Here is a 25686-nt window from a genome sequence, read left to right on the forward strand (position 1 = left end):
TACTTGGTGATTTATATTGTGTCTTGTGTATTGTATAATTATTTGTCTTGTGCAATAACAGGTTGTGTCTTGTATTGCTTTCATTGATCTCTACATATTGTTTGGTGTTGATAATAATCTTATACATTGTTTTGTAGATGCTTGAAAGATGGATATTGCAAGATGAAGATGGAGATTATGATGATGAACTTGGAGATACTGTATGCTTTGCCTGAAGTGAGAGAGTGGTCTTCACTATATGAAGCAGCAATAGAAATTCTCATAGATAATGAAGGGAACCGAAGAGTCTTTGTAACAATGAAGACAAATGAAGCTAAGATTAGGTTTTTGGAGCTTAGGACTAAGATAAAACGCGATGATAACTAGTATGGAATTTAGGATTAGTCTTATTTGTGATCTTGCTGGAACTACTATGGAGTTTAGGATTAGTCATCTTTTGTGATCTTGCTGGTCTGATCTTCGTATGAGTCTTTTGTGATCTTGTTCGTTTGATCCTTGTATGAACTCTGTCTTTTGTGGCTTTATATATATGGTCTTTTTATGTTTCTTTACTTGCTGTATCCACGTATTTATAAATGTGTAAAACATGTTGGTCTTAAGATGATTTTATTACAGGTCGTGTTTCTGATGATCGTTTTATATATATATTTGCCGTGTGTGTAAAACAGGTTGTTGCTTGGTTACTTGGTCATTTATATTGTGTCTTATGTATTGTATAATTATCTGTCTTGTGGAATAACAGGTTGTGTCTTGTATTGCTTTCATTGATCTCTACATGTTGTTTTGGTGCTGATCATAATCTTATACATTGTTTTATAGATGCTTGAAAGATGGATATTGCAAGATGAAGATGGATATTATGATGATGAACTTGGTTTGTTTGATGCGCCTATTACTGAGAGATTGAGTCATAGAACAGATTGAGGAGCAGGATGGCATCATGTTCAACAACTTATGTATGAATCTGATCAGCAATGTTACGACATTCTTTGCATGAATCAAAGAACGTTTGAAGATTTGTGCAAGATGTTGGCTGAGCGATATGGATTGAAAGAGACTCACTATGTCTACCTTGAGGAATCTATTGCGATGTTCAAGATAAGACGAAGCAGGATATTGCTGCAAGGTATCAAAGATCATTGGATATAGTGCAAAGGAAGCTTGATGATGTCTTGAGTGCTATTCTCAAGTTTGCAGTGGATACATTAAGACCACAGGAAGGCGCGTTTGGAAGAGTAAGTTCTGTTTTGAGGAATGATGATCGGTATTGGCCTCATTACAGGGATTGTATTGGAGCACTTGATGGAACACATGTCCCAGTTCGCCCTCCAAGTCAAAATGCAGAAGCATACAGAGGCAGGAAGCAAGATCCTACAATGAATGTTCTTGCTATATGTAACTTAGATATGAAGTTCATATATGCATATCTCGGTGTACCTGGTAGAACACACGATACAAAGATCTTGACTCATTGTGCGAGGAACGAGGCTTCTTTTCCACATCCTTCTCCTGGAAAATATTATCTAGTTGACTCCGGATATCCGACCAGGACAGGGTATCTTGGTCCGCATCGTAATATGCGATATCATCTTGGTCAATTTGCGACAGGAGGACCACCAGTTAGTGCACAAAAGTTGTTTAACCGAAAGCATTCAGGTCTGCGATCAGTGATTGAGAGGACATTTGGAGTATGGAAAGCAAAATAGAGGATTTTGGATCGTAAGCATCCAAAGTATGCGCTGGTCAAGTGGATTAAGCTGGTGACAGCGACGATGGCGCTACACAACTTCATACGTGACCCACATCGGGAAGATCATGATTTTGTACAGTGGCAAAGTGGTGATGATGGAGAAGGAGAAGAAGCTGATAGTGACGGTGATGAAGAAGAAGAAGAAGAAAAAGAAGAAGATGATGATGATGATGGTGATGATGATGGTGGTGGTGGTCGACATATCGTATATGAGCCAACCAGTGATAGATCGATGGAAGCTTTGCGTGATAACATCATAAATGAATATGGTAGAGGTCGTTTGCGTTTTAAATGGTTTTTTTTTTTTGCTTATAACTTTGATGATCATTTATATGTGATATTTATTTAAGACTTGATGTTTTTTTATAATCAACTTAATGTATTATTTAGCTTTTGTTTCGTGATAAATATTTTGAAGTATTATTTTTGTTTTAATTTAGTTTATAATTTATGATAAACAAATATTGTTATATTCGTATATTTGACAAAAAATGTATATACCAAGTAAACATAATATTTTAATGGATGTAAATATATTTAAATTATATTTTTTATTTAAAATACAATTTTACAAAAAAATTTAAAATAAAATATGAAGAAATAAAAATAGCCGCAGCATCTATTCCCAAAACCTACTTCCTGCCTCGGCATCAACGTCAGCGTCAACTTCCTACATCTTCTAAACGAACAATAATCAGGGTCGGCGTCTACGAAACGAACAACAACTATTTTCATTGACGCCGACATCGACGCCGACGCCGAAAACTGCAGCAACCAAACAAACAGCACTATAGTCACCATATAGGGTCACATACACCAATACTCTATTTGATATATGCTACTAACATACTCACTTCTTAATTTTTTTTTTCACTTCTTAATTTTTTAAAATGTCTTGCTTCCATACTTCCATGTGATTACTCTTCCGCCTACCTTCGACCATGCAACATAGGTATGTCTTCTACAAACATCTTTCGATGTTGTACAATTTGGTTCTAGACTTCTAGTTTCTGTGCATTTAATCTTGATTTTGGATCGGTCTATCATCACTTGGTTCTACAACAAAAGAAAATCTAAGGTACAACCAGATCAAATCAACTATCTCATGTTGTGTGATCATTTCTTTTACCAAAGATGGATGGTTAACTTGTGTTTGTAAAATTCGGTTTGGTTTGGTCTGTAACTGTGAGTAAGGATTTCACAATCCGTCTCAATGTTATTCTCTTCTCTAGTAGCTATTCGGAACTGTTAAACTTCGACATTCTCATAGGATAAAAGTGACAAAGATGAGATAATAGGATGTGTCAGGACGATTCGACATTCTCAAATGTCATAATCATATTACAAATAAAGGGCGTCTTTAGATACTGGTCGTTGCATTAAACCTTGTCGTCATGAAACCACCACCTCGTCTCCTTAGGAGATCTCCCATTTTTACAGTTCTTCACATAACGATCATTGTCTGCTGGGCGCTCCTGCAATCACATCACATAAATGTGTTTGCTATGAGCTCACAATTTACAGATTATGTAAATTAAAGTAAATATGAATACCTTTGCAGGTGAACTTGATAGCATGGAGAGAATGCTGATGCAGACTGAACTCACAGTCATTGCTGGTGACCACGAGTCATATAGAATATCTGCCAAAACACAGCTTTATATTAACCAAAAGAATCACTTATCATTTACAAGATACATAATTGCTTGGGAAGTTGCATAACTAAAAGGATTGGGTTTTAAAGATTTTGATTATAGTCCAACTTAGATGCAAAACAGAGCAGATACATGAGTTCAAGCTCCACATAATGATAATGAAGTAACATGTACAGTGTAAGAATAGCTACATATATTACTGGTTCGGAGAATAGTATACTCTTTTCTAAAGATTATGATTTACAATCTAAAACAGCAGAGACAAACACGGAGGGTTAGGGTCGGTACAAATCTAAGGTAAGGAACTCTCTATCATAGACACTGAGTATTAGACAGAGTGAGATATGCAACCACACGCAAGGTTTACAGTCAGAAACATTGTCTGATCATACAGAAGGTAATACAATAGAATCTCTAAATCCAACAACCTTGGTGTCTGGTGATAACACACTAAATCAATGATCACAAACATATCTTTTAAGAACATGGAATAATTACCTAAACAAATATGCCCATTGCTGTAAATATGTGGATGTAACGGTCCCGGAGGAACAAAAACTACCTGCTCAACAACATTGCAACATTTCAGACATACTTCCTCCACATCAACAATACAAACAAACATAATAAGAAATAAAATAAACTTTTTTAACACTTCGTTTGAGAATTCTATCGAGATCCATAAACAAAAGTATCAGTCTTTAATCAGTGAGATTTGTATTAGCCAAAAAAAGAGAACTGAAGAGAAAGACACGAACATGAAAAATATGGATTCTGTAAAATCAATCACTAGGATCATTAAACTTCTTTTCGATCTGCCATTCAGACAAAACAAGAAAAAACCTAAAGAGGATCGAGAAGACATGCCTGCGGCGCTTCCATAGGGTAATTAACGGGAAATTCAACCTGAAGCTGATAAGTCTCGTTCTCGTAGAGCATCCCTGGAGCTCCGGTCACATCGATTTTCCATCTTTAACATCAGGCATAAATCGATCAAAATTTCATAAGAAATAATCAAAGAGGGAGAAAGGGGCTTACTTTTGAAGATTATCGTTAACTTTGTGCCTGAATCCAGTGGGGGGGATTTACTTGCCACTCCGTAAGCTCTTTCTGCAACCTATTACACGCGATCTTGCTTAACGCCTACGCACAACCATTCAGTTTCAGATTTCATCACAAGTTTTATTTATATATATATATACACAAGAAAGACAAATTCGTGGAGAAATAGAAGACATGCGAGAGGGAGAGAGAGACCTTGCGTGAAGGAGCGGAAGAGCTGGTCATGGCGTAGAGAGACGGGGAGAGAGAGAGAGAACCAAAGTGTGTCCTGTGTCTGGGCTCCTTTACTCTTTCACCGTTTTTTCTATGAATGAAAATATATATAATAATTGAACCATAACATAAAATAAAATGAATATAATATTATGTTAAATAAAATTATGTTATTACATTATTTAATCATGTAATTTCGAATATAAAGTTCAAATTGCTTAAAAATCACAATTAAGTTGGGAAAATGTTTGAGGGAAAGTTAAAGACAATTATGTTCTCTTTAAGGAAATTTCAATAGCGATCAAACTTGTAACGTTATATTTTATTAAAATTATACCGGTTCTGGAGTACATAAAATTGTAAAAGAATAAAAATAAATTGAAGTAAATAATATTAGGTTGAAAAAAAAAGAAAAAGAAGTAAATAATATGAATTTACAAATTTAGTGGGCTGATTAAGACTCAAATTTGTAAAAGAGGCCTACTGTTGAACCTTAATATCGATTATGACTCAAAATACACATTGACCTCTTTTAATATATCTTTTATTTAAAAAAAAATATTTTTACTAAAAAGTCTGGCACGAGATAAAGGCGATAGTCATATTAAATGCTAGTCATTTAAAATACTTTCAAAAATAGAAAGTATTATATGCATAGGCGAACATTAAAGAATTCTACATTAAAAATGATATTTAAAAAAAAAATCGGAAAGAATTAAAAAATTTGCAAATTTAATGTCTGTCACCATTTGAATGTATTTTGTGGAATTGCTTATAAATTTTTTTATATATGACATTTTGATTTGACAATATAAAACAGTTTATATTGTGCACTCCGAAAATAAATTTTATTCACATATATAATTGTCTCTAAGTATCAACCAAAATAAATGTCACAAACTTAATAATTATAGAAGAACATAATTATAAATCATTTATTTATTCCAGTCCCTAAAAAATGTCATCTATCATTCATGAATCGTAAAGAAAATATTATAACAATATGAATCGTATATATAGTCAAAACCCTAACACTTGTGAATATAAATATCAGACAATCCTATTAATTTCGTATAACATTATAATCGTAGGTTTTCAGAGAATTATAGAAAGTATTATATGCAAGGGGAGAAAATAAAGGAAATCTATAAAATGATATTTGACTTTAAACTTAATTGAAAAAATAATAATATAAATTTCCAAATTTAATGTCTGTCACCATTTAAGATAATTTAGAAATCTAAAAGTCTTGTTGCAAAAGTTAAGGGATTGAAAAAAAAATTAATATGGAATTCCGTTTTGGATGTATTTTACAATCACGCAAGATATTCCATAATTCTCGACATTTTGATTTTACAATATAAAACCGTTTATATTGATGATTCCCAAAATAAATTCCCAAAATAAATGTCATGTATCCCATAAAAATCCAAAAATATTAATCAAAATAAATATCACGTAAGAAAGTTTTATAGAAGAACATAATTATGAATAATTTATATTTCCCAGTCCCAAAAAACTGTCATGTATCATTTATGAATCCTAAAGAACGTGAATCTTATAAAAACATGAATCATATGTATATAGTCAAAACCCCATCAGTTTTTAATTAAAAAAACATAATGTATGATAACTTCTATGAAATAATATACTCCCTCCATGTCATATTATTTGTCATTTTAGAGTTAAAGCTTTGTTTTATTTTAAGTGTCGTTTTATGTTTTCAATGCAAAATTTAATAATAATATTTTCTATTTTATTTTTCTATTGGTTGAAACATGGTTAAATGTATAGGTAATAATGTTTTTATTTTGGAAATATGCAAAATTAAATGTTTTCTTAATTTGTGTTCGTAAACCTAAAGCAACAAATAAAGTGAAACGGAGGGAGTAGCATACACATCGAAGAATCCACTAATATTATGCTAAGAATTTGTAAAATAATGAAGCATATACATTGCTCAATCCACTAATATTATGCTAAGAATATAAATAACTATATTTTGCCGTTCATTTTGTGGCTATATGTGTTTTGTTCGATAATTATTAAAATACATTGCAATGAGTAATTATACCATGAAATGTTTCATGTTATACATGGCTTCTTCTCATATAGTATAGTAATATAATCTCTTCATATTACTAAATTTTAATGAGCAATTGCATTTTATGTAATTTGTCTAGGCAAGAAAATGTTATTTAACAAAGGCTATGAGAATCAAGAATAATTCTCATGATGACACATAGGAAATGACATTTTTGTTAATCACACATGGTGATAAGGTTAACTGTTTAAAATGCTCCTCAAATAATAAAAAGGGGATGTCGAACATGCATCCCATCAGTCATAGACGTTAATATTTGAATAGATTGATTTATAATTCAGTTATATTTATGGTATTTAGTTGATGAGAAGCATACTTAATCTATATTGTTTTATGTCAAAATGAAAACTCAAGTTAGAATCAATGAGAACCATTTTAATAGTTATATAGACCACCAGCAACATAAAACTATTATTTTCAAATGCGTATGATTTTCACCTTATCTTCCCCGTTAGTGAATTTAGAATGAACTCGAATATTGATATGTCTGTGAGTGTGAATTATGATGAGAAGATGTATTTCACGACACATATCTACATATACATACATATATATATATATAAACTAACATAATTATTGCTACTTTTTAAAAATATACCAAATGAAACTCCTAGGTTTATAATTTTTGAAATATTTCATATAGAACCTATATACAATAAATTTACACTTATAAATATACATTTAACCAAATTGTCCGTATAAATATTTGTGCTACCTAACTATAGAAACTAACATAATAATTAATCCTTTTAAACAATATTGTCTAATTGTTCATAAGTAGGCTTAGTTGAAAAAATATATTTTTTTCTCACATATGTTAGGAAGCATTTGATACGTGTAGACAAAATGTTAGGAAGAAAAAAGTTTAGAAAAGCGAAAATTGAATACTTTTAAAACATATTATTGATGAATTGTTCATGAGTAGGCTTACTCGAATAAAGAAGATTTTTTTCTCACATATGTTACGAATCATTTGAATACGTGTAATGTTAGAAAGATAAAATTTAAGAGAAACTATTTTTAAAAAATTGTAAACAATAACTATACTTGAAAGTTTGTTTATCTATGAATTATTCTATTTTTTGTTCATGGGTAGGTTGTCTATGGCTTGTATGCTATTCTTCTATCTGTTAGTCATGGATAAGAGGTTGATATTTGAAGAGCTTTTCGAGTATATGTTTGGGGACAAACCATTAGAGAAAAAAATATGTATTAGTGGAAACTCTTTAAATGGTTTGAATTTTTGTATTTAAAAAAAAAAATATGACAGCGTATATACCTATCAATAACTAAGCTGTATGATTTTTATTATGGTTACACCAAAGTTGGATGGTAATGGCATTTTATGTAGTTAATCTAGTGAAAGAAGGACATTTTATTTATGGCTATGAGAAGGATTCTAAGAATGACACCTAAGTAATGGCATTTTGGTTAATCACACATGAGGGTAAGGTTATTTTATAATAGTGCTCCTCAAATAATATAAAAGGGATTACAATTGCATTAGGAATAAACGATATTGAAATAATACATTAAAATAGCATAAAAAAACGCTATCTAGAGTGCCCGAGAAAAGATTGCGGGGGAAGATACAACGTTCGCCATAACGCTGCGCTATCTTGCAATAGTGTTTTCCTCATGCTACATATGAGACGTTTTCTTGTAGTGTTTGGTTTAGGAAGAGTATGCAGTTTTGGTGTAGACATCACTTTCCTCCTTGTTGCTTGACAATGGAACTTTGATGTGGCATCTACTTGGTCTTGATACTTCTCTGCAAACTCCTTATACATCCTGACTTTAAGGTCTCTCTAGTCTACCACCGGCTGGTTGTAGATGCTTGGACTGTTCTCCTTTAGCCAAATATTTTCAAGCATTCCCCTTGAAGGCTTCGACAGCTTGTGATAGCTTCTTTTCTTTGGGAATGTTTTTGGACCGCAGCCACTTCTCCATGTTCATTTCCCAACTCAAATACACCCCAGGGTTCTTGCTGGAACCTGAAAACACTAGAGTGTTGGATGAATAAGCAGAATTTTTGCTTACTTCCTTCTTTTGGCCAGTTGGTGTTTGTTGAGCTCTCTTTGTGCTGGTGGGTTTGGGTTGAGATGGTACTCTATATGGGGCACGTCCATAGCCTACTGCCTTCTCTGTTATCTTTGTAAGATTGTAATCCTCATACAATTCGTCCTCCTTTTCCCCACCATAATCTGACCATGGACAGCTTGGTCTTGACCATGAGTGTTTGATTGGTGTGTCTTTTTCATTGTATCCACTAATGGACCTGGAGAAACTTTGCTCAAGAGGCTCTGGTTCATCTCCACCCACTTCAGGATGGCGTCCACAACTGATTTCAGAATCAGTTTCATAAGAAGACTGGTGTTCTTTGTCTTCTCCTACATCACTTAAGTCATCCGGTTCTTCTCCCCAATCTATTTCTGAGGTATTGATTTCTTCATACTCCATAGCCTTAGAATTGATGTGCCTTGCAAGATAGTTATATCAAACTAGTGGCTTAGGTATCTGGTAGAGAAAATGAACAAAATAAGTAATGAAACTTATGCTAAACCGATAAATATGCAAATAATGGACCAAGTGAACTAAACTAAGTTGAATAATGTTTTTTTGAATGCACAATGATATGCACGAAATAAATCAGAGTAATATGGAAATATGAAAGCAATATTGAACAAGAATACTAGGAAACAAATGCAAGGACAATTTTTTTAAAAAAATATATCAGAGGCAGCACGAAATATATTAAATATAATAAAAGAAATAAAATTTTATTTTGGTTTTCAGATTAATAGAAAAAAGGAACAATTTTTTTAATGCAAATAAACCGAAAAAGGAAACTATGCAAAAAACTGATGAAAATTTAAATATGGCAAGTGGAGCTGGGGGAATGAATGCAAACAGGAACTAAAAATTTCTAAAGAAATTTCGTGGATCAAAGCCACTAAACTCCTCCTCTTTCTTTTACTTTTCTTAAGAACACCAAAAATGCAAAAATGCAAACATGAAGCAAATAACAATTTTTATGATTTAAATAGTTTTATAAATGCAAACTAAACATGAATGAAAACTTAAATATGATAGAGAGGATTGATATAACCTGGGTCAGAAGCCTTTTGGCTCTGATACCAAATGATACAGCCCCGGAAGCTAGGATTGTGAGGTGGTCGATGAAATGGTGATGGTTGAGAAATCGGTAGAGATGAAGGTGGTTGATGGATGAACTACTGTCCTTTCACGTTCAAGATAACCTGAAACAAAGGAAGAATAATTAGTTTATGAATGATAATATAATAACAGAAACAAAGAGGAAAGAGGGATGGAATGGTTGATGGATAGAAGATTAATGATCGGTGGTGGAGATGGAGATGAAGATGGATAGTTGATTGACTCTCTCAATCCGTGGGTGTTGATTGACTCTCTCAATCTGTGATCCTCAAGGCTCCTGAAACTCTCAATGAATCTATGAACCACGAATCAATAGGACAGCAAAGAATAACTTTTTGAATCCTAAAGAAATCGATTTTATTCAAAGCCAAACTTTGATAAAAACAAAACAAACTTTTATAAATTCTTAAGATCGAGGGTGATTTACAAAGACAGACTAATTGAGCTTTCTAGGCTCGACTGCTGGTACTCTCTAACATTCATAAAATGACAGAAGGAAAGAAATAAAATCGAAATAATAAACTTGGAAGCGAAGGAATTGATGACTCCCTGAAAACTAGCCGTTGAAGGCTTAATGATGAGAATCTTGGCCAAATAAATGTAGATGGTGTTCTCCTTGTATCTGGACGGTTTGAGGGGGTAAGTGAGCTTCCTGGAAATCTTTTTTATGGTCTGGAAGGTGCAGATGTCATGCACAGGCTGAAGGAAAAAGAGCTGTTGGAATTTCAATGCTCGAGACTACAAATAAGGCAAGTTGAAGTAAATGAAGATCCGCCTGATCCTCTGTGTGCTGGTGCATCTAAGGACGTTTTGGATGTCTTCTGGATGGATAATATGATCTCCTGGCTTCCATAGATAACTCTGGGTCGAACCAAATTGAATTGGTTGGAGACTTTCCACAAACAATGTTGGTTTTGGGAAATTGATTGCATCTTTGTTTTCCTTTGACCAATTCTTCTGATTTCGGGTTTATGGAAATATGAGACATTAATATTGAAGCCCATGATTGATTCAGAAGAAGGCCGCTTCATGGTTGGGCTGAAATCCACCTCTAAGAGCTGATATTCGCAACTGGACGGGTTGGGAAACCTCCGGTTTGTAAAATCCATAAGTTCTTCATCCGTGAAGATTTTTTTTGGTAATTCCAAGCCTCAGTGATGAATGGTTGTGTTGGCCTTCTGTGAAAATTGGTTTTATGCCAAATTACTTATGGTGGTTGAGATCCACTTCTTTGAATGAACCTTGGCCGCATGTAGCTCTATTGAGGCAGTTGTTGCTTATCTGGCTGAGCTTCGGTTCAGGTACTGTTTCTGTGCCCACAACAGCGGGTCTTGACCTAGTAGTTTGTGTATAACATTACTAGTTATTTATTTGTCACAGTTTTTTATGATATCACATAGAAGATGATTCATTGCAGGCTTTTTAATGATATAAGAGAGATTACTAATGATGTTCGTTCTTTTACTTTAGTTAACTTTCATTTGTTTTAATTCTTACATACTTTTTGTGACTTTTTCAAAATTTTTTGTTTCAGTGTTATATTGAATTGAATTCACATAGTTTATGTTTATATAATTTATGTTTTAAAACATAATTTCTCTTAAAAAACAAAACTAAGAAGAGCCTAATTAAACCGATCCAAAGAAAACCCAAACTGAATACAAACCGAACCGAATACAAACCAAACCGAACACAAACTAACTATGGTTTACTTCAGTTGAAAAAATACTAGAACCGAACTAACTAAACCGAATCAGACCCGAACCGAACCAAAAAAATAACCGAAGTGCCCACCCCAAGTTCCTATGCGATGTTCTAAAAGATATGTGAATTCTCATTTTCTAAAATATTTTCCTCATACTTTAATTGATGTTTCCTTTGAGCACAAAAAATAAGTCCCGTGGAGTAGATAAACAATGTTTATACCAGTTTCTAAACATTTTGAGTCATTTGTTTAGCTATAGTATGGGTTTTAGATCAGATAATGGGCCTCCCACATCTGCTCACTCGGTATGTGGGCCCCATTCCGTGCGACGGGAGGTTCATTAATTTTTTGGAAACTCGAAAATCTTGCTTAAGAACCCTGCAATCACCATATGAATTTTTTCCGTACTTTGGCTTCATTGACATAATGTTTCAAATCACTTCCTGACATGTCACTCATCCTTCCACTACTCCAGTTCAAACACACTTAAGTTTAGATTTCTTTCTGGATGGTTGATCGAAAAGGTAAGTGACTTTGTTGACATAGGTAGCCGAATCAATTTTTTAAGCCTTTCAACATATAACACATTCAAGTCTTTTCAGGTTTTGGGTCGAATTGGAATAGAAGAAGTCAAATTGGATGGAAATAAGAAAATAAAAATGAAGAATTATGAAGATGTGTCAAAGTTTAGTAATGAATGGAAGACTTTCCTATGATGTATCGAGCTCAACTTTGGAAACAAGGTAGAACATTGAGTTATGCCTGTTTGAGGTTGATCCATAGGGTTTTTTTTTACATCAAACGACTATTCTATTACTCAAGCTAGAGGTGGTCTGAGTAACCAAACCGTAATAGAACAACAATAAAATAAAGTTCTCTATGAAAAGATCTCGCAGTCCTAGCTAAAGAGTCTGAAATCTGATTTTACGCTTGTGGAATATGTGTCATCTTGAAGTCCGGAAAGCATATCTGCATAGTCTATATCCTCTCCAGTTCTGTTGCAAAGTTTGACCAAGCATAAGGCTCATTAATCATGGCAATTAAATCCCTACAATCCGTTCCAAAATTCTGACATGTCGAATGCTGAAGCATTTTCTCCATCGCCCATCACAGTGCTTCCAGTTCTGAATGCAAGCAGACTCTCGCCGTATGTAGTTTCTTGTCCCCATAAGTTGTACCTTGCCCAAACTGTCCATCCAGCCCATCCACACCTGCTAAATCATGATGTGGATGTCCATGACCCATCTATCATACAAATATTACTCAAGCTTAAGACTTGAGGTTCCACAATACTATGTTCTTGTGGATTTGATGATACCATCTCATTTGCATTAAACCAGACTTGACACTCGCTCTCAGCTTATCGAACTAACTCCAATGGGTCCCTGTTTATCCCTATAAAGAGTTTATCGTTTATAGCCTTCCAGATGTACCAAATTATCCAGGGATAAGGGTCCCTGTCTAATTCAGGCTCGACAATGTTGTTTTTCCTCCAGAAAAGATAATCCATATTTGCATAAGGCTCCAAACCGGGAAGATGTGTGGGCTTGTTGGAGTTGTTGATAACCAAGCTTGTAAAGCTAGCGGGCATTCAAAGATTGCATGTATGGCAGATTCTTCTGGTTCTCCACATCGTGGACAGTAGTTATCACATCTCATGTTTCGTCGTATAAGATTCTTCGTTACTGCCACAGGACATGTTATCAGTTGCCATATAAGATAACAAATCTTTTGAGGAGCCTTTATCTTCCAAGCAAAGGCTTGAAGTTTAGTTATACTGTGTTCCAGTACCTCCTTTTCTTCCTCATCCTTCAATAAATTCCGAGCAACCCAATATCCTGATTTAACAGTATATTGTCCATACTTGGTGTAGTTCCAACAAAATGTATCACGGCGATGAGTTGTACTTATGGCCAAACTCCTTATGAGAGGTATATCAACAGGGGCAATATAATTCTCCAATATCCCAACATCCCACTCCTTCGATTCTCCATTAATGAGGTCGCTAACTCTCATGTTCGGATGCATTGCTGGGGTTGTAAGTTGAGCCGGCCTAGCTGGTGTTGTAGGGATCCAAGGATCCTCCCACACCTTGACCTCATATCCAGAATGTACTTTTTGTCTAATCCCCAAAAGGAGTAGCTTTCGTGCCACTGAAATGCTTGTCCACATATAAGATGGACTGCTTACAAAGATTGTTCGTAAAGGCGAACTCGATCTATAGTATCTTCCCTTCAGAAATTGAGCTACTAAAGAGTTAGGTTATTGAACTAGACTCCATAGTTGTTTTTCTAGTAAAGCCAAGTTAAACTCATAGATCATACGGAAGCCAATTCCACCCTTTTCCCTTGCGGGGGGGGGGGGGGGGGGATGGTTGAACTCCACCAGAATTGTGCAATGTCACTTGCGAGGTTTTCACATATCGCTAATGGAAGCAAGTAACTAGACATAACGTATGTCGGTAGAGCTAGCAAGATTGATTTTATCAAAACTTCTTTTCCTCCTTTTAAAAGCCATCTACCTGTCCATCCATTCACTCGATGCATCAATTTTTCCTTGAGAAAAGCAAAGAGTTTGCATTTAGATCCGCTGATGTCTTTTGGAATTCCTAGGTATGTACCCATTCCTCCTTCATTCTGGATTCCAAGTGTATCTTTAATATGTTGTCTAACAGTTGCGTTGATCTTCTTACCAAAGAGTATTGAGGATTTCTTGAAGTTGATACATTGGCATGATGCTTGTCTGTATTTCCTGACTTCTTTCATCACTTCTTTGCATTCACGAGGCTCCGCCTTACAGAAGAAAATGATATCATATCAGTAAAGAGAAAGTGGGATACTGAGTGACACGCGCGTGTAACACGCATTCCCGTTATCTTTTCTTGGTTCTCTGAATGATTAAGAAGGCTAACGAGCGTTTCTGTGAATAAAATAAAGATGAAAGGAAACAAAGGATCTCTTTGACGTAGACCTCTCTCCGGTACAATATGTCCCATGGGTTGTCCATTCATGAGCATTTTGTATTTGATAGAAGTGATACAACGCATAATCCAAGTAATCCATGTTTCTGAGAAGCCCATTATTAGGTATCTTGGATGTGTGAGACTGATTTGTTAGATTATGGAATTATCTAATTTGTTCTACATCTAAGTTATTTTAATGCTGAAATTAAATTCATGACCTAGTATTCGATTTTGGTTTATTTAACGCACCAAAAATATTCTATTAAATGCTTGACGAACATAAAATGAGCAAGATGATCTTATTCTTAGCTATCGAGAGTTGATTGTTCAGAATTCTGTGAACTTATTAAACTCAATCGTAATGCATGTTTGGAACCTGAAATTCAGTGGAATTTACTCTCTAGGATTCTAATACATAGAGTTTAGCATTGCAGAGGTAGGTTAAGCTAATCATAGTGTTACTTAATGCATTTCCTGTTTAGAAGTTGTGTCATGATATATATTCCCTAAGGATATATATTGCCTAACGCATTTTCTCTATCCGTTTGCATCCTTTTGTTGGGATTGTGAAATTCCGTGTCCAACTCTATCTTATCTTATTAGTACGATATTGTCCACTTTGGGCCTTAGGCAAGCCCGCATGGATTTACTTTTGGTTTCCTTCCCAAAAGGCCTCATACTATTAGAGTTGGACATCTCTTTATATATCAGACACTCCTTGTCTAATTCTCCAATGTGAGACTTAGTTTGTTATATCACATTATCCCCTTCAAACTAAGGATCACATTCATCTCGTGTCCTATAACTGACTTCCAGGATCTTCTGATTCGATATCTGCTACACACCTTTCATTCCTAACTCATATGATACCCATTCATCACTCATTCATCATTCAAAGGGTATTTCGGTCTTTCTTGCAGATTTCTCGTCAACTGCGCTCTGATACCAATTGTTGGGATTGTGAAATCCCGTGTCCAACTCTATCTTATCTTATTAGTACGATATTGTCCACTTTGGGCCTTAGGCAAGCCCGCATGGATTTACTTTTGGTTTCCTTCCCAAAAGGCCTCGTACTATTAGAGTTGGACATCTCTTTATATATTAGACACTACTTATCTAATTCTCCAATGTGGGACTTTACTTCCTGCTATTTACTTTTTTGCAATTTGGTTACAAAAATCAAACACTCTTTTGGTATACCTCTACCCTAAATACTACTATGTATTGATGTGCACTTTGCAGTCTCTATTTGGTGGTTAAAACCGGATCACATCATCTACCACTTCACCTCTTCAAACAACAGTCCATATCCATTCAATTACATTACATCTTTAACATAATACGACTTATTCCTCATCTCCCATAATAAAATATTACTATGCAGACACAAGTATTTTTAGTTAATCACGTGACAGTTTTTCCTGATCTCACCACTGATTCCAGTAAGAGGCTGAATGTTCCCCATGTTTACCATAGACTTCGCAAATTGTTCGAAAAAAAGGCTCTCGTCTTCGGCATAAGCTTTCACCAATTCAACAATATTGCCTACGTTTCCAGTGAGAAGCACTTGGTCTGATGTCAATAAGCCTTTGCCCCAGAGGATAAGCTTGAAGTATGTGTTGTCGAATCTTGCAGGAGAAGCTAAGTCTAGTGGGGAAATATTGTTATCGCCACCAGTAGGTGGACAGATCGATCTCAGACCATAGTAGTAAGACCTCTCTAGCGTCTCGTCTGGTTGGTTATTACCGTTTTGATTGTAGAGTCTTTGCTTGAACGTTGTACACCTAGCTACTCCAATTGTATGCCCTCCTACAAAAACACACAAACCCATAGTTTTTTTTTTTGAACTTCAATAAATTGTGTCAGATTTCGGTTTCGTCTGACCAAAGAATTTTTTATTATTTTTAATTAATAGATGTTTTTATAAGATTCACATTTATTAAGAATTTTTGAGTTCATATTATACGCTTACTTAAAAAACTTATATATTTAGTTAGTCAAATAAACTACTTCAAATAATATGGCTTAAAATACAAAAAAGGATACTCTTTATCAGACAAATAAAATCTTACAACACTATCGTTCAGTTTCGATTTGGTTTCAAAGTGGAAACATATAAAATGGTAAAAATAGATGTTATTAAGCTCACCTGACAGGGAAACAAGGTCTTCTTGGTTCAAACCTTTGCGTTGGAACATGGTTAAAAGATTCTGAATTGTCGAGTTAGGTGCAGGAATGTTCGTGTTTGCTCCATTGAGGCTCGCTGTCGTCGAGTCTCTCCTCCCTAGTGGAAGCTCCCATGATGGTCCACCACTCTGTATTAAACCACACATTCAGAAAATCATAGCATTTTAGCTTGTGACCTATAGTTTTCCCTTGAAGGTCTTTATTTACCAGGATAGTTGAGCCACGAGCGGCAAGAGCTAGAATGTCAGCGCAAGAGACTATTTGAGGGCAAACTTGCTCTAGTTTGGCTTTGATCTCGTCTATTACTTCAAACCCCTTAATAGAGTTCTTGTTTGGTCCTGCATTCCTTTCACTTTTTATGGTAGCACTATCATCCAACAAGATTGATGCATCACAGCCCTGTTTACACAAGAGAAGGTTTATGAGACATTCATAAAGGGAAAACAAAAAAGTGGTCAGACGTTTATATACAGAACCTGAACGAAGCAGTCGTGGAAGTGAAGCCTGAGTAAAGATGCAGCCATTCTTGGGTTTCTAGCTATGGCTTTTTCGAGCACTGTCATGACAATTTCATCAGCTTGTGGGCAAGAGAATTGGTAGAATTGTGGGAAAAGACCCGAGGAGTAAGTTCTTCCAATACTGGGGCCATTACTTCCCCATCCGAACCCAAAACCTGGATGAGCAACACCAACATCAAAAGAAAACAACGCAAAGAGCACAAGACAAGGAATAAGCTTAAACACAGCCATTTTTTGTAACTTGAGAGTTCTGTAGAAAGTGTTGAAGGTGCTCTTGGGGTTTTATACTTGAAAGAGATTCATCGAAAGTCTAACTGCTCCATGTTTACCAAATCCTAATTTAGAATCTTTAGATAAAAGAAAGAGATCAGGTCAACTTGTCCTTAAACCCTTCTCTTTGTCTTTTTGAAGTTTTGTACCAACTCCAAGAACGAATCCATGTGCCTACACTCATATATGATCTCATTGTACCACAGTATTAGGTAACTCGTTCAACCAAAGCTTTTGCACTAGGCAAGAAGCGTTTTCCTGTGTTGTATGAGAGTTGGAAGATTGAAAATGGTGAGTGAACTGCTACATTGATTAACACCTCTTACCGAATAATTTGTTTTCTTCATATATTATTATTTACAAAGTAGTGCAGAAACAAGTGTTTTGCTTTGTAGCCTTAATCAAGTTATATCCACTCTGCATCCGTCTTTTTTTTTTTTGGGCACGAAAACAATAAGAAAGCAATGCAAATGTATATGCAGCTTCAGGAGATGCAAAGTTACCAAACTTCAAGGGGTTTTATGTACTGATAGCTTTTAAACTTGAAGTCAAGAAAGTGTAGAGTTTTGTTCAAAGCTTACAAACAAGAACAACAAAAACTAACATCCTGTTCCTTTTTTTAAGATACTGCCTACTTGCCCAAAATTAAGCAATGTGTTCAGAATCTGATTGCTGACAGACAAAAAGGTGTATTGGAAGACCAAAAAACAACCATCAAGTTATGTATCATCACTCGCTTTTCTTGGTTCCATAGGCGGGATTCACGGTTCCAGACGAAGCTAAACTAGAGCTGTTGGCAGACGGAGAGGTGTCTGAAGATGCCTCTGTAATCCCAGCTGAGTACTTTTTGACCCTCATTGTAATCAGAACACTTGAGAGTACCCCAAGTACAGGGAAGACATAGCCCCAGACTTGAGTTTTTGGTTTTCCGGCTACTGAAGCCACAGCCATACCAGCGAGGCTACCAACAGATGCGTTCTGCAAGATCATGGGGAGGCAACCAATAACGGTAGGGAAGAGAAAATCAGCTAGGAACCGGACTTGGGTGGCTGCTAAGGCGTAGTTGATGACGTAAGAAGGGATGGGCGAGAACCTTGCAAGTAGAACAAACTTCCAACCATCTCGCTCCACTCCTCTTGAGAGAATGTTGAAGTACTTGTTATTATGTGCCCACGCTGTTGCTTTGCTTGAACTCTTGAAAACAAACCTGATAAAAAAACGTATGCATGAGAGAATGACACAGACATCCAAATCGCAATCTCCAGAAACATGTTTGCCAAATGAATCACGGCTTGTTTCATGAGTCTCCATCTTACACACAAGACAAAGACACAACACTACAGAATCTGAAGAAAAGCATCTTCTTTGATTAGCAACAATGAAGAATCATTTCACTATCGATCTTACAGCTGAATGGATGTGTACGAGAGCATTACTAAGGGAAGAGTGGTCTTATAGCAAACGAATCATAGAGTTTCTATGCAACAGAGAAGAATCTGAATCTGAATATGAATCGAAATCAATTTCGTAAAATTATCAACACATAGCAGAGAAATGGATAAAAGTAAGGTTGTGAGATTCAGACCTGCCGATCCAGAAGGAGAAGGAAGCGGCGAGGACTTTAGCGGAGAAGACGCAGACAAGAGCAGGGAGGAAGCCGAAGAGAATAGAAGCGCCAGCTTCAAAGAAGACGGCGTGAGGGAGGCATAGAGCTAGGGTTAAGGTGTGAACCGCTACATACGTCGGAATCGCCCAAATCCCGAGCCGATCCGACCATCCTTTCAAAGCTTCTAACGCTGCTTCCTTGCTCCATCCGGTGCCTTGCCTCGCGATTACGGCGATTATCGCCACCGTCGCAGCGACCAAAAACCATTTCTTCATTACGGAGAGGGGAGAGAAAAGCGTGAAAAGAGTGAACGCGATCTCGGGAGAGAGATTATAATAGTCGTTTATGTAAATGGCCCATTTTGAAAAGAAAAAGAAAACAATTAATGAATTTACATTAATTATGTTTTTTAGTTTATTTCTTGGGAAATTTTACTCTATAGCCATCAAAAAAAACTTAAATTAGAAAAAAAACATCTCTCGAGACAACCAGAAGTACAAAACCTAAACTCCGGTGAACCCTAACTCCGGCCCGGTTAATCCGGTGCCGGAGGAACCCTCTTTCCCCTTATCTCGTTTTTTCCTTTGCTCTCTGTATCTTTGCTCGTCTATTTGGCCGAGATACTCGATCTATTCTGGGTTAGGGAGATCCATCGGAAGCCTTGAATCAAGACTAACGGTGGTGAATCCCATCGTGACCTGGAGTAGCGGTGAGGTTGAAGCGACGACGGTGATGCGAGAGTCGGCTTTTAGGGTTGCGGAGAAACCGGATCTGTTTTTCCCTTTTTAGATCTCCGGCGTATCCGGCTTGGCGACGGCGCGTGACTTCGGGAGACCCCTCCCTTCTCATGGATCTAGGTATGTGCGCGGCGGTGAGATGAGAGGAGGAGATATCAGAAGGCAAGCCGACAGGGTATGGTTTCCCATTCCTCGGAGACCACACGAACCGAGGGCTCCACCGTTTGGGTGGCTGAACGGAAGTGTGAAGATAGAGACGGATCGTGGCGACAGTCCTAAACCCTAACGATAAAAAGATACTATTTTAAGGAAGGGTAAGGGCTTCGCTCCTGATACCACTCAAATTACCCTAAGGAGTGTTACTCTCATCAAAAGAGGTTCAGATGTAGTACTTAGGGATCGAATCCACAAGGAGCTAAGGAACAATTAAATCTAGTGTTTATTAATTCTAAAGGTTGTAATGTTTTAAATAAAATAGCAATAGTAAATAGCGAGTAAATGATAAATGTAACTTAGGTTGGAAATGATATTAGATGCAGGGCCACTATTCTGGTGTTGGAGATTATAATTCCAATAGATGCCTAACTGTTGCATGCATGATATATTAGAGCTCATTCGCTTAACTCAGTGATCAGCTGTCGCATGTACCACTGGTTAACAGACTAGATCTTGTGTCTCACCGGTTAGATGCAGACAGAAGAGAGTGTCGATCGATAGTCTATTAAGACGTCGACAGATACACTTTTGCAACATCGATCGATTGTCAGTTGAGGACATCGATCGACGGATTCTAGCCAGGCCTATGCGCGAGTATGAAAATGCTCTATTAAGATTCTAAATTGGCGGTTAGCCCTCTCTAGCAATCCTAATATGATAGATAGATGTCAGGATGGGATAACAAGGGTGCTTGAATATGCAATCCTATGATCAAGTTCTAGTTAGCTAGGCTAAAACAAGCAATGAATACAAATCTATCATGAATATCACAACAAGGCAGATCTATAGTTTGGGGCTAATCCCACAAACCTATCTGAACCCTGGATCTAACAGTTGAACTACTCAGACATAGCAAAGCAATTCATATCAATAGATAAATAGAAACTCATAGAATAGATGATAAGAAAATGAAAACAAGGAGTTCCAATCACAAGTGATCTTCTCTCCCAATGAAACTTGTAACAAAACTAGGTCTAGAAAAGAAAAAACTCTCTCTGCCGTCAAACACTTAGGCAGTATATATTCTACTAGGTTAAAAACTCGTCAGGGCATTTTGGTAATTTGGCTTGGCCTTGGTCTTTAAGTCTGCTGAATCCAAAATGTCGCGTCTGGTGTCTCGACATCGATCGACGGTACTTGTGTACATCGATCGATATTAATCTTCATCTGTCGAGGCATTTCCTGATATCGATCGTCAGCACTGATGCACATCGATCGATTATTCTTCCTCTCGTCGACCTCTAAGTGGTCAGCTCGGGTGAAATGTCCTTTATGCTCCAAAATGCTCCAAAGTCATAGCTTTACTCCGAAATGCACCTGAACCTGAAAACATACCTAGAAGAGTAGAAAACATAGATATATATAGTAAAATAATAATATATCATGGATAAAAATGGGTCAAATCCAAGGTATATCAACTCCCCCAGACTTACCCTTTTGCTTGTCCTCAAGCAAAACATACAGGCAGTCTCTCTGAAAGAGGTTTGAAAATATTTGGGAACTTAAGATTTTAAGAACATAGAAATCTTTCCTCAACAATTTTGCAACCACATTTAAAAAGTCCTACTCACAAAAGCACACTATGCAATATCCTAGCCTAGCAACCATTTCTAACATAACACAACTCATCAATTCACGTCTGACATCCCCTCTACTGATTTCATTTCTTAGCATAAATATAAAGTGAATACTTTACCTTGGGAGTATCGATCACAGGATGCAAGGATTTCAGACAAGTATCTGGAGCTGCAGGTAAAAGTTAGTTCCTAGTTTCTCTCTCTCTAAATTTCTCTCTTGAGTCAAAGTCTGCTTCCATTGCAGGATCAGTGACCAAGATTGGACATGCTTCCATGAATCAAAACTTAATGGTGGTTGCCACCAAGTTCTGTTCACTTCTTTTTGACCTATATCCAAGAGTTCTTTGCGAAAGCGAGCCTTGAAGATTGCCGCCTCCATGTCCCGTTTCGAACTCTTTTATTTGAGTCTTTATGAATCAAGCCTTAATGGTTTTAGCCACCAAGTCCTGTTCAGACTCATCCTAATTAAACAATAGATCTTACTTTTTTTTTTTTTTTTTTTAGATAAATTTTTTTTTTTTATATATATATATTTTTTAAATACTCTATAACTAATCTAGGGTCGAAATCTAGAGAGAGAAAATGTGATAAATAATTTAAACCAGGCGTTACCTTCCAGACCTATCTGAAGAATCCAATCCCAAGTATACCAAGCCCCAAGACAAGCGGTTATGTCAGGTTTAGTGTTGGAAATCAGCTTTGGTTACTTCATACGGTTCAAGGCAAGTGTGTAGTTGATAGGTTGATCTGCTTTAGCATCTTTAGTGCTATCTGCAATCAGTAAATCTAAAATGGTGCTAAAGATTAGTTAGATATCATTATAAGATTATAGTCCCTATTTTCGATAGCTAAGCATAATTTATTTGAAATTCCTTTTTACGTAAGAATAAAATAAATTATATCAGTAAATCTCCCCCCAGACTTAAATTACACTGTCCCAGTGTAACTCAGCCGGAGTTATGATGAAAAGTGTATGATGTACGAAATGTAACAAGTAGGTAAGATACATCTGACCAGATTAAATATCGATCGATGGGTAAGTGTTGCATGGATCGTCGTGTGGTTGCCTATGTCGAACGATGTCGACGTCTCGTCATCGGTCGATATCAAGTTCTCCTACTTTGTTCTCCTAAATCTGAAAGAGATAAAACGAAAGAAATTAAATGCTAGCTAATAAAACAAAAGTAAAATACCTAATAGTGGGTTGCTTCCCACTCAGCGCTTGGTTATAGTCATTTAGCTTGACTGTGGTAGTGATTGGCTATTGGGTGGAGAAGCAGCTGTTTGTTGGAAAGCAAGCATCCACGTCATCTTTGCGCATTCTGGACCAAGATGCAATGAAACTTCTTGTGGCATCATCATTTCTTGTCCATTTGTCATCCATCTTCACAAGTACATTGGAGATGTTCTGTAGCCTTTCTTGAATGTTGTCAATGCTGACCTGGTGCCAGCCTATGTTGTCATAGGCATATGCTGAAAGATCTGTCAATTCCTTTTGCATTGACTCCACTGTCTTGTGTGTCAGCTGCTCGCCGATTGGTGTAGACTCGGCGTCGATCGATGCGATTATGTGTTTGTTGGTCGATCTCGGTGAGTTACCGTCAATCGATTTTGCTTTTGTCCTGTCGATCGATGCAGATATCTGATGTTGAGCTGCGAGTTGCCTCTGAATGGATTTGACTTCTTTCTGTAGCCATTCTGCGTGGTTGTCTAGTCCACTGATTTTGTTGTCGAATGGAAAGTAGATGTCATCGCAGCGTTTGTCAAGTCGTTCCTCCATGGTGTCTAGAGCAGTGTAGATCTTGGATGTGATCTTGTCAACCTCTGCTGCTGTGTAAGGAAGTAACTCCACAGGTTTCTTGCCATCGATCCAGGGTCCTCTTAGCCTATCGATCGATGCTGATTTTTCCTGCAAAAACTTTGATTAGTAATGTTCTCAATATCCTTTTGGGCATCAAGTAATTGACAAGACAATTTGTTTAAATCTATCATGACTGGTGATATAAAACGGTCATGCATATCCTCGTAAGTCCTCAGCCTCTCATTCATTGCTGAGACTTTGGCGTCGAGCGATGTGAAGGTGCACATGTCGATCGATGTGGCTGGATGTTGGTCCTTCTTGCGAATGGTGTCCAGATCTTGCTGTAGTAGCTCGATTTTAGTGCTTAGCCAGTCCACGTTGTTGTTGAGAGGGCAGTAAACGTCGTTTATCCTCGTGTCGATGTATGAGACTTCCCATTCATCCCTGTGTTGTGTTGAACATCGCGGTTCTGCAAGGATCTGAGCTGTAGGAAGACTGACGTCGATCGATGTTGCACGTGGTGCGTCGATCGATGCTGAGGTCGTAGCTTCCTTCTCAAGTTGCTGACGTAAACTTTCAATTTATGTCCTCATTTCTTCCATACATCTGAAAAGCTCATTGTAGCCTCTATACAAAGGCTGATGTGTTTCATCTACCAGTGTTTTGAGCTCCTCTCCCAGTTTCTCCTGAGCTCCACAAATACCAAACACCATTTCATCGATTTCTTCTTTGGTGTAGAGTTCTGGTGCCAGTCTTGTGAGTGTGAAGGAAGTGGCATGTTCTGGAAGATAGATGTGGCTCTCTTCAAAAAGAGATGCTCTTTCCAGTGTTTTCTTGATGTCGTCCTTTGTGACAGGTATCACCTCACCAGCTGCGCTTCGTGCGTGTCCACGCTCATCTCTGTAGACTCCATATTCGTCCCTTTGTTCCCAAATGAACTTTCTGGCTCCATACATGTCGAAAGTGCGGCTCCCACATTCATAGCGTCTGTCGATCAACGTCGGATCATACATATCGATCGGCGTTGGTGTTACCCTGTCGATCGATGTCTCCGTTATACCGTCGATCGATGCTTGCCCTTTTGGTTGGCGTGATAGATCTGGGTTGGTCTCTGTTGTGGTGACTCCTGCGTGGTTGTTAGGATCTGTTAGAATGACGTCTGGAGTGCCACGTTGCTGTGAGAACAGGTTGTCAGGTCCATTGGCTACTTGAAGGATGTCTGCTATGTTCTCTCTGGACACTTGTAAAATCCTTTCATCCATTGCACGTGCGTTGCCATCTGGATCCTTGAAAATACCAAATTCATCAGGTGTTAGAAAACCGTAATCAATGTTTGCATAATTATTCATTTTAGAAATAGAGAGATTAGGGTTTAGAGTAGTATCGATCGATGTAGATACAGTTACATCGATCGATGGCAAAGTAATTTCTGCAGAACTTGTATTCTTGAGATGATTGCTCTTCATGGATTTTTCTGTTGATGTAGAAGGAAAAATGTTCATCTTATTTGCTTGTGTGTTTGCTCTGATGTGTGTAGGTGGTTTTGGAGGTGCAAAACGATGTATATAGGTATCTGTAAACCTAGTTAGGGAGGAAATATTCTCCTGCTCCTGAATTTTCGCTGCAGCACGAATATCGATCGATGTTTCTTTTGGTGTGTCGATCGATGTTAGCGGTTGTTTTGCTGGACGAGGGTGGGTATCGACCGATGTGGGGTGCACAGCGTTGAACGATGTTGGAAACGTGTTGGTGAACTTGTGTATTTCAAGTCTTTCATCCTGCAAAGACATTTCTATTGCACGTTCTTTCCAGTAATCCTCATCGTATTCCTCGGTATGTTCCTCATGAGGTGAAGTAATTACAGTGTCAACTGCAAAACTTTCATGGAAACCACTGTCTGCCCAACTGCCTATGGAATAATCATCATGTCCTCTCCTGGTTGGAGGTTGGAAGGCAAAATGTTGGTAACAATGATTAGGTGAAGCGAAATGGTCAAGTGGGTGCATTACGTCGAGTGACGTGTTGTTGTGGTCATCGTTCACCATTGACACATTAGAATCGATCGATGGAAAGGTTGGGGTGTCGATCGATTCCGAGTACTCTGTTTCGTACTCCGATTCATACTCTGCTCGACAATGGCATGCGC

General features: G+C 37.0%; 3 protein-coding genes across 3 annotated transcripts; all 3 read right to left on the minus strand.

Annotated features, from left to right (window-relative positions):
• Nucleotides 1-505: 505 nt before the first annotated feature.
• Nucleotides 506-15634, minus strand: LOC103854364 (ubiquitin-conjugating enzyme 15). The gene is given in 7 exon segments (XM_009131303.3): nucleotides 506-3225; nucleotides 3304-3392; nucleotides 3904-3967; nucleotides 4273-4375; nucleotides 4444-4487; nucleotides 4489-4548; nucleotides 4663-15634. Coding segments are annotated over 7 exon segments (486 nt in total). The 5' UTR covers nucleotides 4693-15634; the 3' UTR covers nucleotides 506-3129.
• A 255-nt stretch (nucleotides 15635-15889) lies between these two features.
• Nucleotides 15890-17867, minus strand: LOC103854363 (peroxidase 9). Its single transcript, XM_009131302.3, has 4 exons — nucleotides 17292-17867; nucleotides 17023-17214; nucleotides 16778-16943; nucleotides 15890-16437 (listed from the first exon to the last, which is right to left on the minus strand). The coding sequence occupies exons 1-4, from the start codon at nucleotides 17562-17564 to the stop codon at nucleotides 16025-16027; spliced, it is 1044 nt and encodes a 347-aa protein (XP_009129550.1). The 5' UTR covers nucleotides 17565-17867; the 3' UTR covers nucleotides 15890-16024.
• Nucleotides 17868-18102: 235 nt separating this feature from the next.
• Nucleotides 18103-19573, minus strand: LOC103854362 (TVP38/TMEM64 family membrane protein slr0305). Its single transcript, XM_009131301.3, has 2 exons — nucleotides 19189-19573; nucleotides 18103-18810 (listed from the first exon to the last, which is right to left on the minus strand). The coding sequence occupies exons 1-2, from the start codon at nucleotides 19482-19484 to the stop codon at nucleotides 18333-18335; spliced, it is 774 nt and encodes a 257-aa protein (XP_009129549.1). The 5' UTR covers nucleotides 19485-19573; the 3' UTR covers nucleotides 18103-18332.
• Nucleotides 19574-25686: the final 6113 nt, after the last annotated feature.

Source organism: Brassica rapa, chromosome A10 (genome assembly GCF_000309985.2).
Source record: "Brassica rapa cultivar Chiifu-401-42 chromosome A10, CAAS_Brap_v3.01, whole genome shotgun sequence".
Classification (NCBI taxonomy): domain Eukaryota; kingdom Viridiplantae; phylum Streptophyta; class Magnoliopsida; order Brassicales; family Brassicaceae; genus Brassica; species Brassica rapa.

Bases quoted from the DNA above. Each gene is read 5' to 3' on its own strand.
- LOC103854363 (XM_009131302.3), bottom strand. From the start codon at position 17,564: ATGGCTGTGTTTAAGCTTATTCCTTGTCTTGTGCTCTTTGCGTTGTTT. The intron at 16,944-17,022 runs GTAAATAAAGAC...GGTTTAATACAG, and splicing joins CTCGTGGCTCAACTATCCTG to AGTGGTGGACCATCATGGGA. The intron at 16,438-16,777 runs GTGAGCTTAATA...GTGTTTTTGTAG, and splicing joins AGACCTTGTTTCCCTGTCAG to GAGGGCATACAATTGGAGTA.
- LOC103854362 (XM_009131301.3), bottom strand. From the start codon at position 19,484: ATGAAGAAATGGTTTTTGGTCGCTGCGACGGTGGCGATAATCGCCGTA. The intron at 18,811-19,188 runs GTCTGAATCTCA...TTTTTTTATCAG, and splicing joins TTCTCCTTCTGGATCGGCAG to GTTTGTTTTCAAGAGTTCAA.